At 42.2% G+C, this 16,187-nt stretch overlaps 1 protein-coding gene across 1 annotated transcript; it reads left to right on the top strand.

Moving 5' to 3' along the window:
- Nucleotides 1-316: 316 nt before the first annotated feature.
- Nucleotides 317-15,544, top strand: LOC149273329 (deoxynucleoside triphosphate triphosphohydrolase SAMHD1-like; the record flags this gene model as incomplete). Its single annotated transcript, XM_089506450.1, has 16 exons — nucleotides 317-494; nucleotides 2,344-2,410; nucleotides 2,765-2,837; nucleotides 6,426-6,586; nucleotides 7,402-7,517; nucleotides 7,786-7,856; nucleotides 8,758-8,916; nucleotides 9,673-9,776; nucleotides 9,893-10,001; nucleotides 10,183-10,274; nucleotides 12,115-12,230; nucleotides 13,044-13,183; nucleotides 13,545-13,640; nucleotides 13,960-14,064; nucleotides 14,173-14,310; nucleotides 15,414-15,544. Coding segments are annotated over exons 1-16 (1,856 nt in total), but the record flags the coding sequence as incomplete, so codon positions are not given.
- Nucleotides 15,545-16,187: the final 643 nt, after the last annotated feature.

Consider the following 16,187-nt stretch of genomic DNA (forward strand, 5'->3'; position numbering starts at 1 on the left):
CCACCTGTTAGCGACATTCTGCGCCCAACGAGGTGACGCCGCTTCACGGCAATGACACGAAACTGCTACTGCTCCACATATGACTACATAGCGCGCCGTCTTCCCTCCAATATTTGAGCAGGTTGACGCATGCGCAATGGGCGACCCTTATGCCCGTCGCCACAGAAACTGTAGGCGGGGTTGTCTGTGACGCCAAAGGGCTTTTGCCGGTTGTCGATGCGACTGGCGCCGATTTACTTTCTCGGTCTGCGTGCCGTGCGATTCTTTCTGTGTCGTTGATCTCATGGAGGTAAATACTTATAATAACACAAACGGCATGAAGCGGGTGAGGCACGACAGCTCGCCGCAAAGGGTCGAGGTATACCAGACCCCCGAAAAGCGAATGAGATCGTGGTCGGGATCGGCAGCCGGTGATTACAAGGAGTGGGACGTGGAGGATGTCTGCTTATTCCTGGCCAGCCGGGGTTTCGGAAAGTGGCAAGGAGTCTTCAGAGGTAAGACGCGGCACTGAGTGTGCGATAAACCGGTCAGCGTGCGCTGTACGTGCGGCAGCCGGTGTGAGTGATAGCGATGTATGTGACAGATCATACGACATGTAACGCGATAGTGGGGGTTCTGTGACACCGATCCACACGAGACGAAGAAGGCGGGCAGGGGAGTCCAGAGCCCGGCTGCTTGCAGCGTGACGTTAGTGGACAGTGTGACCTGCATACAGGGTGACAACATGTAATGCGGGGCTGATAACCGTACAGCGTGCAGCCCCACTGTGTGGCACGAACACGCGTGACAGTGTGCAGCCCCACTATGTGGCACGAACACGCATGACGGTGTACAGCCCCACTATGTGGCACGAACACGCATGACGGTGTGCAGCCCCACGATGTGGCTTTGCTGGCCAAACCAGTTGGCCCTCTATAATGAATATTGAATGCAAGAGTTAAACCCACAACTCTCCCTTTAGTGAATAGACCCCTATTTGTCTGTACGCCTAAAAACAATGGCACAATAACACATGTAACGTGAGTATACTGTCATTGTGCTGCTGGCAACTGTCTTTGGGTCTGTGTGTCACCTCTGATTGTAAGCTCTATGGGCCAAACGCTAACGCAGCATGGGACTGCGCCCGTCATCTCAATGTGCAGCTTACCGCGTGACCGTTGGCTGTAAACACCGTAGCTTTGCCTGTAACGCGGGACTGTAGTGTTTATCATGTGACCGGTGTCTAGAAACAACCAACCAAACGTACAACCTGACTCGTGAACATGTCACGGGGGGGGCTGTAATTCCTGTCCCCGGACCCTAAACATGATGCCGGGGGGGTCGGCACCAACATCGCTCGTGGTGGACAACTTCATTTGCACCTTCACCAACCATGCCACGGGCACCGGTGTCCTCGTGCTGACGCTGTATGTCTGACTGTACCGTGCGTGTGATTATAGAGCAACGGGGGAAATCTGGGTACAAGGAATGTGATGATTGGCTGTACTATAAACGGTGACACAGGACGGTGCATATGGTCAGACTGTACGCATCACGACGTGACCTGCGGTGGTAAACATAATGCATATGGTGCTATGGGACTGTAGGTTGCAGTAAAGTTTGTCGGATGACATCACGTCATGCATTACGACATCATATTAGCTAGACATTAGTCATACCCTTGGCGCAAAATATAAATGACTGTAACATCTGAAATCACCCCTACACCTGGAATGCACAGAGCAAAACGGTGCAGGAGCCGGCCAAGCGGCGTGATGGGCTGTCGCCCCAAAAGGTTTGGGCTCCCTGCAGAGAATGGGGGTGCCGAGTAAAGCTGGGGTACGAACCGCCGAGTGATCCTTGCCCCAGACTGGGCCTTATTTATAAAGTGTTGTATTGTGTGTTCGTATTTATCCCAGGAACGCACGTGAAACACAATGAAATCTCTAAAAACACAACCTTCTCCCTATTTTATAGGCAGATTTATTGTTTCCTCCGCCGTTACTTTTTGCTCCGCAAACAAGCGCACAGAAATACACCTCCTTCCGCATTCATTCCAGATCTCCTCTTTATGGTACCTCTTAAAGGAACAAAAGCTGTTTTTTTCCCCTATAATGCATTTCTTTATGAACAAAAGAACTTTCATCACTTTCATATAAACCGGTCGCCCTTCTTATCTAGACGAAGTCATGCAGATCGTTACACCCCAGCGCCGTGCGTTTATCAGGTCTATCCCGTTAGGTTCTTTTTTGGGTTGTTATCTATAGCTTTGATTATCTCAGCTGCAGGTTTAAATTACATTTTTTTTTCTGCTCGTGTTAAAAGTCATTGTTGTCAAATAAACACCGTTTTGCTTTGTTCCAGAAAGCAAGATAAAAGGAAAAATACTGGAAGATCTCACGGAATCTCAGCTGAAAGAACTAGAAATTGGGTAATCTTTCTGGAGTTTTAGCTAATTGTTTACATCGATTTTATGTTTTAGAAGAGACAGTCGGGCTCATCCTACCCCAAAAGCCAGCAAATCGGCGCCTATAACTGCTTATGACATTTTTCTATACTTTCTATTATTTTTTTATTTTCAGAAGATATTCTAGGTTTAAAATTGATTTCTTGCCTAGATCAAGGATGAACGACTGCTGGCATTGCCGAGGACTACAATTCCTATGGTGCTCTGCTTAGTTGCAAGGAAAAGCATCGCAGATGATATAGTTTTATAGCTGGTGAAAAAGTACAAGTAAAGTGTTGCCATGGTGAAAATTGTATGTTTTCTTTCTTTTTCACGCAGGCCTTTGGGTGAGAGATTAGAAATTCTGCAGTGCATACGGACGCTGTGCCAGAGCTCTCCTGATGAAATAAAGGTGGGTTGTCGGTGCTTTCGTGGTGTTATCCCCTGATTTCTGCACTGTATGTCTCTTCATCTTCATGGGTATGATATACTTACTGGGTAATGGACCATACTTCTGAACCGGATGTATTTTAACCCTCCGAACGCCACGCGAATTTCATGTGAGCGGTAGTCCGGGATGACAACCTTGTCACATGTCTTAAAAGTGATGAAACTGTCTTTTCAACAGATATTGGAGAATCACAAAAACACTTTTTAAAAAAAAATAAAAATCTTGTTTTGTCTCCGCCTGGTGTTGGGATTCTCAGACTGATTCCTGATTTATAGTGGGAATCGGGTAGTTTGTCCTCCATGGTGATGGCGCACTTGGTGCCTTGCTGTCTCAACTTCTTATTGTCCTCCGACATCCCCTTTCAACCCTAAAGTAACAGCCGAAAACACTCTGGGTAGGTAGTGCCAACAGCCGCTCATCATGTGGGTAACTGAGAGCAGCTCCGGCTGTCCCATCCGGTTAGGTGGGGGTAGTTGTGATGCTCTAGAAGCCTGTTCTACCTGCTGACTGTAGGGTAACGCGCATGCTGAGTAGCTGGACAGTCAGGCTGTGAGAGTACACCAAACCTCAGCTGACCAGGCCATAATGTTTTAATATTAACCCCCGCACCCCTACCTCTCCACGCCCCGTGTGAGTAATCCATATGGTGACAGTGATACTGAATTTGGTGGAATCTGGTCTAAGACAAGAAAAAATAATTATTGGTCCTCACTATGATTAATGCAAAAGCCACGCATGATAAAAAATAATGTTTTTGTACCGTGTTCACCGTCAAAAAACAGGAGAAAAGTATAGTTAGAAGGACAGTACTGATGGGATCATTATCTCTGACGGAACTGTATCTGTCTATTAGATCTCTGCTAGTCCGGCTAATTTACTGCCGAGCAAATCCCCCCCAATACCTCTGTGTTTATTTAAAGTTTTTGTTAACCTGTGAATTGTGCTTTTGTATTTGGAAAATTCTGTGTTAGCTTCATTAATGCCCGAGGAAGAGACCTAACAACTTGGTCCTGAAAGCTCGCAATTAAACTTTGTTAGCCAATAAATGGTATCATTTTAACAATACTTTTCTCCTAAAAAAAAATGTAAGTCTTGAAAGGGAACGCTGTAAGGTTAGGGAGAAGGGGTTGGTACCTGATGACCCCAATAAAATCTACCATGGGCTGCACATAAATCAGAGCCGGTATCCGCAGCCCCTCGTTTTCATTGTGGGTTCATTCATTCTCTGACGTGCGGTAGGACAATACTTGTTCCTCATCTGCGGTTAATGGTAACAGGATGGGTATCCGGAGGTTCTTATCTCAAGGTCGCTAACAATGGCTTTTCCAAGGTCACGCTGCCAGACCATGTGGGATTATGGAGGGGGTTGCAGATAAGCAATTAAACATTCAAAATTAACCTGTTGTGGTTTAGGTGTCTAGTGGGTACTTTTTTTTGGGGGGAGGGTGCTTTAACCATTTAAACACTGTGCTATCTTGTCAACCCCCAATGGTGCATAACTAATAGGCCAGGGATGCAATAGAGACATTTAAATACCGTATTTGCTCGATTATAAGACGACCCTGATTATAAGACGACCCCCCAAAATCTGAATATTAACTTAGGAAAAAAGAAAAAGCCTGAATATAAGACGACCCTAAAGGAAAAAAGTTTTACCAGTAAATGTTAATTCATGTAAACTATTTTTTTTAATAAAAGCTATGATTGAGAAAAATATTTTTTTTGTTTTTATTTCTTGTATTTTCCAGCCTGTCCCCCAGTTACGCACATCTGCCCCCAGGCTTGCCACACCAATATGGCACTGTGGCCCATGATATGCCTTTTAACCCTCTATATGCCACTGTGCCCCATGGTATGCCTTTTGACCCCCTATATGCCACTCTGCCTCCAGAAATGCCTTATACCCCTATATCCCATTCTGGCATTTAGGGGGTTAAAATGCATATTATGGGGCAGAGTGGCATATAGGGAGGTATAAGGCATTTCAGGAGGCAGAGTGGCATTAAGGGAGTTAAAAGGCATTGTATAGAGCACTCTGCCTCCAGAAATGCCTTATACCCCTATATGCCACTCTGGCATTTAGGGGGTTAAAAGGCATATTATGGGGCAGAGTGGCATATAGGGAGGTATAAGGCATTTCAGGAGGCAGAGTGCTCTATTAAATGCCCCCTTAACGCCACTCCAGAAATGCCCTATGCCCCCATTTAACTAACACACACACACACACTCTCCCCCCCCCTCCCCTCTCCTCTCTCCTCTCTCCCCTCTCAGCCCTCTCTTACCGGTGCTTCCAGCCGGGGCAGCGGGTTGACGTCGCCTTCTGCTGCAGCCGGAAGGAGGTGGAGTTGGCAGCGGGGGTTTGTATGCGTCCGTCGCGTATACTTTCCCCGGCTGTCAGAGATCAGAGATCTCTGACAGTCGGGGAAGGTCTACGCGACGGACGCAGACAACCCCCGCTGCTAGCCACACCTCCTTCCGGCTGCAGCGGACGTTGTCTACGCGGATCGCGTAGACGTCAACCCGCTGCCCCGGCAATACAGCAGGAAGCACCGGTAAGTGTGTATGATGGGGGGGGGGGTGAGACAGGAGGATCCAGGTCCCCTGCAGCGGTGCGGGGGATCTGGATCTTAGTCTCCTAATCAGACTCTATTTGAGGTCTGATTAGAAGACGACCCCGATTAGAAGACGAGGGGTATTTTTCAGAGCATTTGCTCTGAAAAAAACCTCGTCTTATAATCGAGCAAATACGGTACTTAAAGGGATTTAACAAAGTACAGGAGGCAAACTTATTTGAAAGGAGGAACCATCATGTATGTTGGAATAAAGAGAAGAAGAACCATTCTTCATGAATAACCCTCGATGTATCCAGCAGCTTACGCTTTATTGCGGAATTGATCGGGGCGTAAGCTACCACCCTGCTGGCGCCTGTCTTATACCCCTGAATAATATGGATGCTCACTGTGTGGGGTGGTTCTTGTTCTTAGTGAAATGTAAAATCTCCTAGAAACAGTCAAAATATCCCTTTTTTGTCAGCTGGAAATGCTGGACGTCGGTGTTACGTTGGGTAATGTTTTTATGTAGATCAGCTCCAAGGAAGAGTTTTAAATGGGGAGCAATCAATGCGGTCATTCAATAAGTTTATGGAGCAAGTCCCTTTTCTAGAGATTTGCCACCAAGTTCCCATAAACAAATCGGTTGCACGCGTGCCTACGGCTGTGTACAATGCCTACGGCTGTGTACAATGCCTACGGCTGTGTACAATGCCTACGGCTGTGTACAATGCCTACGGCTGTGTACAATGCCTACGGCTGTGTACAATGCCTACGGCTGTGTATAATGTCAGCACTGCATACATGTGTAAATGCAGCCTGATGTCTGAGACCTGTAATTCTATCTGGATCAATTCTGTGGACTCTCTCTTCTTGGACTAAATCTTGGGGACAGTGATTGATTTGGTTTCTTGGTGAATACAGCGTGCTCTATTGTTGCAATCATTCCATCCATCTATACAGGTTTATTATTTATCGTTTCCACCCCTCGTCCTCACAGGTATTCAATGATCCGATACACGGTCACATTGAGCTGCATCCTCTCTTGGTCCATATTATCGACACCCCCCAGTTCCAGCGGCTGAGATACATCAAACAGCTCGGCGGCAGCTACTACGTGTTTCCAGGAGCCTCTCACAACAGATTCGAACACTCCATTGGGTAAGTAAACTCGATATTTAAAGGCGGCTGTCGCCTAACCAGCTTTTGGCTGTGTTGTCTCCTTGATATTAGTAAAAGTTGCCTTACGGGTGGGGGTTGCGCAGGTTAGGTGCTGTCTCATCCTCCGATGTAGACCATAAAGCTAAAGCCAATGTATATGTAACGCACCTCCCGAAAACCAAGTCGATAGATGAAGATGGCATTTAGTTGTAATTGACACCCGTTGTACAGCGCTGTGGAATATAATCGCGCTATAAAAAACAATGCGTAAGAATAATAAAGTCTGGCGGCAGGAATTGTAAATGAATTCAAAGGAGACTCTGTCTTCAGGCATGGAGTTAAAGGTGCTGTTCCGCCAACTCTGCTTCTGGAACGATATGGATTATTGGAAACCTCATTGCTAGGACTGTTTAAAGCCCAATGTCTGTACATGCTTAAAGCTTATAGGTTTCTATTTAATTCCCATGACCATGGCTGTCATTGTAGCCTCAGGTGCAAACACGTCCGACATTGGTTTCTACCGTCCTGACTCTGAAAGGTCGTTCTCTATTGTTTGTGCAGTTCCCAGCCAATTTTGCATTATTCGTTTTCCATGGCCAGGGTTCTCTGTGTTAACCATGTGGATAGCACCACGTGCAGGCTAAATTGTGGTATAAAAGATCGTGATCACACAAGTTGAATTAAAGAGGAGCCATGCCATGAAGGTGGTCGCCATCCTAGTTGTAGAATGCCCGGCAATCACGTAGGGTTACCGCGCATTTTAATGGCGCCTGCTGTAGGAACCTCTTAGGAACGCTCTCTCGGCTCTCTTGCAGCGTGGGTTACCTGGCTGGGTGCCTGGTGCGAGCGTTACACGACAGACAGCCAGAACTTCACATAAACAAGCGAGACGTCCTCTGCGTCCAGATCGCTGGCCTCTGCCACGACTTGGGTAAATATCCGTGTATTAACGTCTTTTCTTCATGTACAATTTCATAAAAACTCTATACTGCTTGTGATCGCTGATCCTACAGAAAAAAATACAATGGATAAATAAATGAAAGGAGCGCACAGTGCAAATCTAATAATCAGAAGAAAATGAGACGACGCACAAGTCACTTTTTTCCATATGTTTTCATTTTAATATTCTGTATGTTTTACACAAATGCCTGTTTATTGTCTGCCATCTTTATGTTAGCACCTATTTTCATTTTTCATAGGTCATGGGCCATTTTCTCATATGTTTGATGGGAGGTTCATGCCCCTGGCTTGTCCAAAAAGAAACTTCAAGGTCTGTCTTTTTCTTTTTCTTTTTTATTAATATGTTCCATGGAATTTAAATTTTTATTACCTAATATAATTTGGTTGATGAGCAGAGACTCTGGTGCCCTTTGACCTTTGAAGCTGCTATTTACATTTTTTTATAAATTATATATTTATTAATGAGGTCTGGTTCGTTTCCGGCTAAGCATCTGCCACTTATAGGATGAGACCATGCCAGATCTAGAATGTAAAAACAACATACATATATAAGATATAAGAGCTTTTTTTGGATATACGGGATACATTCTTCATCTTTTTTTGCAGTTGGTAACAGGCTAAGTTTAACCCCTTAAGGACCACGGGTTGTCCTTAAACCCATTTTGCATTGCGAGCCCGTACATGTACGGGGCTTTGTCATCAAGGGGTTAATTACGTTATCAGACTCAAACATGTGGTGTTAAATAAGGAAATGGCTATCATACTCCGACATCTGGTGTTGTGTTAAGGGGGTTGTGTAAGAACACAATAGTTTATGGCTTTTGAGAAATGGATAACAAAAGCAGAACACATATAAGCTATTTCTTTATGTTCACAATACCCCCCCCCCCCTTCGAGGTGCAGGATATCCAATTTTAACCCTTTGACCACAGAAACTCGTCTGTTATGTGTGTCACCATCCAACTTCTTTATTATGCTACACAAGATCCTGTATAAAAATTCTTCAAATTCTGTGATCTGGACCCATTCCGGAGACAACTGCGTAGCGTCGTGGTTGAGAATGATCCCTAACAAGGCGCCTTGTGTAAGATAACCAAGAAACAGGAGAGACTGCTGAATGATTTCGGGAGCACCGGGCTTTTTAGTGGAATATGTATGTTAAGCCTGCATTCATCAGAGCCAGTATTACGTTTTCTTTTTTGTACGTCCAGCATGAATCTGCATCCGTGCAAATGTTTGATCATCTCGTCGAATCCAACGGCTTAGAGGACGTCGTGAAGAAATATGGTCTGTGTTTGCCGGAGGACCTGATATTTATAAAAGAGCAAATAGCGGGGCCTTTATCATCAGACGCGAAAAATAACGCATCGGTAAGTCCGTTACACATGGATTCACTTGGCATCTGTTCTACCGAGAAGTGAAAATAAAAATATTTAGTCCTCGTTTCAAACCTCGGCTGTGAATCTGGTGACATCATGGCGTCCGTATTCTCCCATTTCTTTAAGTAACTTTTAGAGGCTTGTTTTGAGTCACCCTTATATTGTTTCACGGTTTGTCTTCATTGTTTTCAATGGTTTTAAGTGGCTAGTAATATGGACTGCATTATAGGACTAATGCATGTGGCACTATCTATATCCAAGACATTAAATGCAGTAAGATGTCCAAAGAAAATTCTGTATAGTCCTATAATGCAGTCCATATGTGCTCTCTATAGGGTACAGAGGACAAGGCAAACAGGCCAAGTACTTACTAGCCGGTGCTTTTTTAACCCCTTACTGACAAAGCCCGTACATGTACGGACTCAAAATGCATTGTTTTCAATGGGTTTAAGGGCCGCCCATTAGCCTTAAGGGGTTAACGCAAGGATCTTTCAAAAATGTGCCATCGTGGGGGGGGGTACTCCTTATAAAACCTGCGTTAACTCATATATTTCTTTAAATAATAACAAAAGTAAGTAAAGCTAGGTGTAGGATGAGATCATAGGGAATTATATTTTTTTTGTTATGATGCATTTAATTGGTCTATTTATACGGAATAAATGGACCATTTGGTTATAAGCCGTGAAACCTAATAGATGTTAATGGATCTTCGTTCCAATGGATCTGTTTTTTTTGCGTTATGTTTAGCAGTGGCCGTACAAAGGTCGACCCGAAGAGAAAAGCTTCCTTTATGAGATCGTCGCAAACAAAAGAAACGGCATCGATGTGGATAAATGGGACTACTTTGCGAGGTATAAATAACTTAACATTCATGCGCGTTTCCACAAGCGACCTGTTATCAGCGGGTCTTGCGTTATTAAATATATCCTTTTTTTTTTTTTTTTTTTTTTTTTTTTTTTGGAATCAGGGATTGTCATCATCTGGGTATTCAAAATAACTTTGATTACACGCGGTTTCTGAAGTTTGCCCGGGTTTGTGAGGTCGGAAGCAAGAAACACATCTGCACCCGGGATAAGGTAAAAAAGCGCTTTCTAATATCTTTTTGAATAGCCCATACTCCCTTGGCTATAGTTACTCCATGTCAAGGATACCCATGTTGTAGATTAAGTATTTAACCCTTTATGTTAATGTAAAATGGCGCCATACTCTGTAACCCCCGCTCTAAAGGTGATTGTATTGAATTTGTATTGTTTTCAGGAAGTTGGAAATCTATATGACATGTTTCACACACGCAACTGTCTTCATCGGAGGGCATACCAGCACAAAGTTGGCAACATCATTGAAACAATGTAAGGAAGAGGAACTATTATCTAGTAATTTGGTAGTCACAAAGCTTTAGACTAGTTAAAATTGAAGATATATTACATACAAAATTTGTTTTTGTTTAGTTTTTTTGTCCATATTGATATATTTGTATTTTTCACATTCATCTCTTTAGACTAAATTCTAATTGAGACACAGTGGGGATTATTCTGGTGCAAAGTGGGGCAATCAAAATCTATTTGCTGCATTGAATCAGATGGCTTTGAATGGCCATGAAATGGCTCGAATTTGCCATTTGGTCGTCTTGGCCGAGATTGACTGTTATCATGTAAAGTGAGTTGAAATAATATAAAAGTAAAAGAGAGTTTAAATTATATATATAATATATATATATATAATGTAACTCCCCTTGCATGTGTATATGAATAGACCGTATACCTCACTCGTATGCACTAGTGAGCAGGGCACTTCACATTTCCTGTCTATGTTTAACCCCTTAAGTACCAAGGCTATTTTAGAACTACAGGCTCAGTGTTTTTGCTATGTCTTTCTCATTTAGTGAACACACACATTATATATATATATATATATATATATATATATATATATATATATATCACCAAGTGTGAAGTGGGGTGTTACATTCATTCAATGAAAATGAATGAATGAACGGATGAATCTGGACAGGTATTCAACCACCTCAAGGTCACCACTTTACACAAATAGGTCACTACATGACCCGCAATTTAAAAAACACAAAAGACATTTGACACCAAAATTTTACTTTTTCATGGCTGCAAGAATAGAGGATTTAATGTGGATATAATCTCCCCTTGATTCATGGCTGTCTAGTTCACATGCTCACCCTCAAGGTCTCGCCCTTCCCACTCTCTCCCTATCTTTTGCAGTCTACAGGACTGAAGGGGGAGTATTTATGACCCTCGTAAGTTTTCTGTCTCTGTGTATTATCTGCCCTCCATCAGGACATGTTCTTGTGAGATGTAACCTGTGTGTTTTACTTTGCTGGTCAGAAATGCTTTTGACCTGATAAAGGGGAGACTCTCGAAAGCTTTTCGTTACAAAATACTGTTAATCCAATAAAAAAAAAAGGTATTACACGATTCTGCAACATTCCGTTACTTAGCATATACAGTATATATAAATATTTTGGGACAAGTAGAGCTTTTGTTAAAACTATATTGATATGTTAAAATCTAACATGTATTCACAGTTTTGCAGGTATATACCGTGTAATCCCGACTATGGGCCGCACCCCCACTTTAAAGACTTAAATTGGGGGGGTGCGGCCTATAATCGGGCCAATACAGTAAATTTATACACAGCTAGTGTAAGTGGGGAAAATACCCTAAATATATTTAACCTCTCCTTATTTTGAAACAAGCCTATATTCCTATGCAATTTTCATTTATTTTACATTTTTTGATTTTGTATTTAAAAAAAATAATACATTTTATCGTCACAATCCCAGCAACGTGGCACATCCGTTGGTCACAAACGGCTTAAATATGGCTGTTTTATGTACAACCTTATTGTGCAGGACAACATAATCTGTTGGTTCTCTATAAATAAGAACTGCAGACGTTCTGAGATAATGCGCTGCCGCTAGTTGGCTGATCCACAAGGTCTGTCTAGGGCAATAAATCCCTTATCTGAACGTATTCCTACGGTGTGGGAATCTGGCAAAGTGCCTGTGTAAACAGCTAAAACCAGTTTGTGTCTACAATTTAACACAGTTTTAAATCACTTTTAGTTTCCTTAAACCAAAACTATTATTGGTTTGTTTTTTTTCTATTCTGCCCTTTTTTATTTTTACATTTTGTTGTTTGGGTTTTTTTTGATAAACAGGATTACTGATGCTTTTCTAAAAGCTGACCCGTACATCAAAGTAGAAGGCTCTGATGGGAATTATTACACCCTCTCTGGTTGTGTGGATGACATGGTGGCATATACTAAGCTAACAGGTACATTGTTCTGTATGCCAGGAAGACAAACCATCGTTTGCTTCATAGAGGCGGCAGCCATACCGGAGCCTAGACATCTCCCTGCATTGCTTGCCTGTTAAAAGGGATGATTATTCATACCTCCCGGACATGGTTACCTGTACCCCAGGCTGGTCAGCCATGGTACTCTTTTCCTAGCACCATGTGGTAACCAATTGCTATTATTTAAAAAGGGTTGATGGAGGATGATGGTGGTTGTATTCCACATGGAACTTCATGGGTGATGAAGCATGCTGCCGATGAGAGTGTTTAATCCATGTGTATACAATTCCTGTAATCTTTCTTTCTTTAAAAGTATGGGCCATTAATGTAATCACTGTAACCTATTTTGTTTGTTTAATTTTTTTTCCATATATATTTAGTGCAGTTTGAGTATTGAATATAAATAATGATGCAATCATTATTTTAAAAAAAATATCTAATTAATATTTTTAATCTGATGTTAGTAATAAAAAATGGTGGAGTTCCCCATTGAACGATCCCCTTTTGGAAGCTGAGATCATTGGCTATTATCTAATACATTTGCTGTCCTTACATTATTTCTTAAGTCCTGATCCCACCTATTAATGACGATCAACAAGATAACAAGGCAGGGATAACTAAATGGAGAGAGTTAACCACGTAGACCCTGAGGAAGTTAAGATACCTTTCTGAATGATAAACATTGATATATTGCCGGTGTTCATATGTAAAAACACCCATTCATCGACATTGTTTATAGATCTATAAATATAATTAATAACTCCTCTTTCCCTCCGCGCTGTTCTTTTTCAGATAACATTTTCCAACAGATCCTCTACTCCAGTGATCCCAAACTGTCTGAAGCCAGAGAAATTTTACGCAAAGTTGAACGTCGTCAGTTGTATAAATACGTCGGGCAGACGCACCCCAACTCCAGCATCAGGATAAAACCGGTAAAACAATAATAGTGATTTGCCCAACACCTTTCCGTTCATGACACTGAATGCTGTTTATTCTAGTTCATTCAGCTAAGCAATAGGTGAAGCATCCCTTTCAGGCTGTATTAAGTTGTCCTAGATCTATGCCAGAATTCTAGGCGTCTCTTGTTTTTTATTTTTTTATTAAATCTCTTTTTTTTTATTATTATTTTTTAAAACCTAGGACTAAACATTTTATATTTTTATATATATATATATATATATATATATATATATATAAAAAAAAAAACAGGGTATCTTATTGTACCTGTCCTTGTGCACCTCCTCACTATCATTTGAATAATATAGCTCACCAAAGTTTTTTATTTTGGAACAGGAGGAGTACGATACGTTGCCAAGTGAATTGGCAAATTCTATACCGCAAATGTCCACGAGCGATGTCCAACTTAACCCAGAGGATTTTATCGTAGATGTAAGTATACTGCGTGGAAGATGTGTTTCAGGCGCATGATACCAGCTGATAGCATAGACTACTGGATAGAAAGTTATTGGGATGAAAACTTCATTTTTAAAACCATTGAGATTATTTAACCATTTGAGTGACAGATTGGTAGTGGGCATTTTGGCTCGGTATAAATTTCTCGATATACATTTCTGAGTTTTTGCAGGTTTTATTATAAATAAAAAAAAGTACATTTAACGTAACAGGGCCTCTTATATCAGGATGATATCAAATGGATGAGTTTTATGCACCACTGAATCATGTCAATACTTGATTTGTACTCATTTAGGTAATTCACATGGATTATGGAATGAAGGAGCAGAACCCAATGAACAACGTGCGCTTTTACTGCAAAGCTGACCCACAGAAAGCAATAAAGATTAGAAAGGATCAGGTGAGCGCCTTCAGAACCATCTGGGCTGCATATAATCCATACCTGCTTTTCCCGTCTCCTTTAATCAAATGTAAGTAATAAATTCTATATGTTTATGCTTTTCCCAAGGTTTCCCAGCTTCTGCCAGAAAAATTTGCAGAGCAGGTTATCCGTGTTTATTTCAAGAGGACAGATGAAAGGAGCCTTGAAGCTGCAAAAAGATATTTCGTTCAGTGGTGTATGAATAGAGACTTCTCCAAACCTCAGGTACAGCCGTAAGAATGTGGTAGACTATGTGTGTAATATATAAATATATATATATATATATATATATATATATACCGTATTTGCTCGATTATAAGACGGGGTTTTTTCCAGAGCAAATGCTCTGAAAAATACCCCTCGTCTTATAATCGGGGCCGTCTTATAATCAGACCTTAAATAGGTCTGACTATGAGACTAAGATCCAGATCCCCTGCAGCGATGCAGGGGACCTGGATCCTCCCATGTTATGCCCCCCCCCCCAACTTACCGGTGCTTCTGAGTCCCCGGTGCTTAGTCCGGGCAGTGTGTAGAGCTCTACACGATTCGGGTAGAGCGGAAGTTGTCTACGCGAATAGCATATAGCTCTACACGCTGCCCGGACTAAGCACCGGGGGACTCAGAAGCTCCGGTAAGTTTGGAGGAGGGAGGGGGAGGGAGTGTTAAATGGGGGGCATAAGGCATTTCTGGAGGCAGAGTGCTCTGTGAAATGCCTTTTAACCCCCTTAATGCCACTCTGCCGCCAGAAATGCCTTTTAACCCTCTATATGCCACTCTGCCTTCTGAAATGCCCTATACCCCCCTATATGCCACTCTACCCCATAATATGCCTTTAACCCCCTAAATGCCGCTCTTCCCCTATAAGGCATTTCTGCAGGCAGAGTGGCACATAGGGGGTCAAAAGGCATATCATGGGGCACAGTGGCATATATGGGGTATAAGGCATTTCTGGGGCAGAGTGGCAAGCCTGGGGGCAGATGTGCATAACTGGGGGGGCAGGTTGAAAAAAAGGAAAAACAAAAATATTTTTCTCAATCGTAGCTTTTATTAACAAACAATTGTTCACATAGTTTACATGAGTTAACATTTACTGGTAAAACTTTTCCTATAGGGTAGTCTTATATTCAGGCTTTTTTTCATAAATTAATATTCAGATTTTGGGCGGTCGTCTTATAATCATGGTTGTCTTATAATCGAGCAAATACGGTATATATATATATTTATAGTATACACAATAATTTGCAGAGCTCGTTAGCGGACACCTAGAAGAATATGATCACTGTTACAAAATACAGAGATGCCATTTATAATCCTTTCTATCCGCGCAGGATGGAGATGTAATAGCTCCTGACATGACTCCACTAAAAGCAAGCTGGGTGGATCGAGATGAAGAGGATGACGCCAGTGGATTGCCAACAAAGGCAGACTTGCTTAAAACCAGAACCAAACTGTTTGACAAGTAAAAATCTTCTACAAATGTACTTTTTCTAGAGATACGAAATGTTTATTTTGTTAGTATAAGCATGTAATTTGTACATGTTAGCCATATGGTAATAGTGTTGTATTGGGCCATTTTTAATTTGGCCCTGTGTTCCGAGGTCTCCCCCTCTGATTTACTTTGTATGGCATGCCTACCATGTTTATTTACATTGTACAGAAGAGGACTTTGCATACGGAGTATACAGAGACTGGATGGATCATGTGAAGTCTTTTGTTTTATTATTTGTTTTAAGAATCCAAACACAAAATACCTTTATCCTTTCTATGTTCTATTTTTAACTTCTTTCATTACTTAAAAGGGACACTCGAGCCGTCGTATGCACTTTAATGCATATGATAGTTGCATGGTCCCTTTTGCAAGTGCATGAAAGGGGGGTTCTGCAGAATCTCCCCAAATGCATTTGACCCTGTTCCCCACCCCCAGCTAAAGGCCGGGCAGCAGATGTGTTCGGCTGGACATATCTCCCTGCACATGATACTCTCCTCTCATTGGGAGCACTTTCCTGCCCTCATCAGCTGCTTAAAGCTCCATAAGGGGGAAGAACACTGCTGCAGCAGGGCTGCAGCTTCTGTGTTACTTAAGCTTTTTTTATGTTTTGGAA

This window comes from Sceloporus occidentalis, unplaced genomic scaffold (genome assembly GCF_023333645.1).
Source record: "Sceloporus occidentalis isolate IW3139 unplaced genomic scaffold, rSceOcc1.0.p SCAF_385, whole genome shotgun sequence".
Classification (NCBI taxonomy): Eukaryota; Metazoa; Chordata; class Lepidosauria; order Squamata; family Phrynosomatidae; genus Sceloporus; species Sceloporus occidentalis.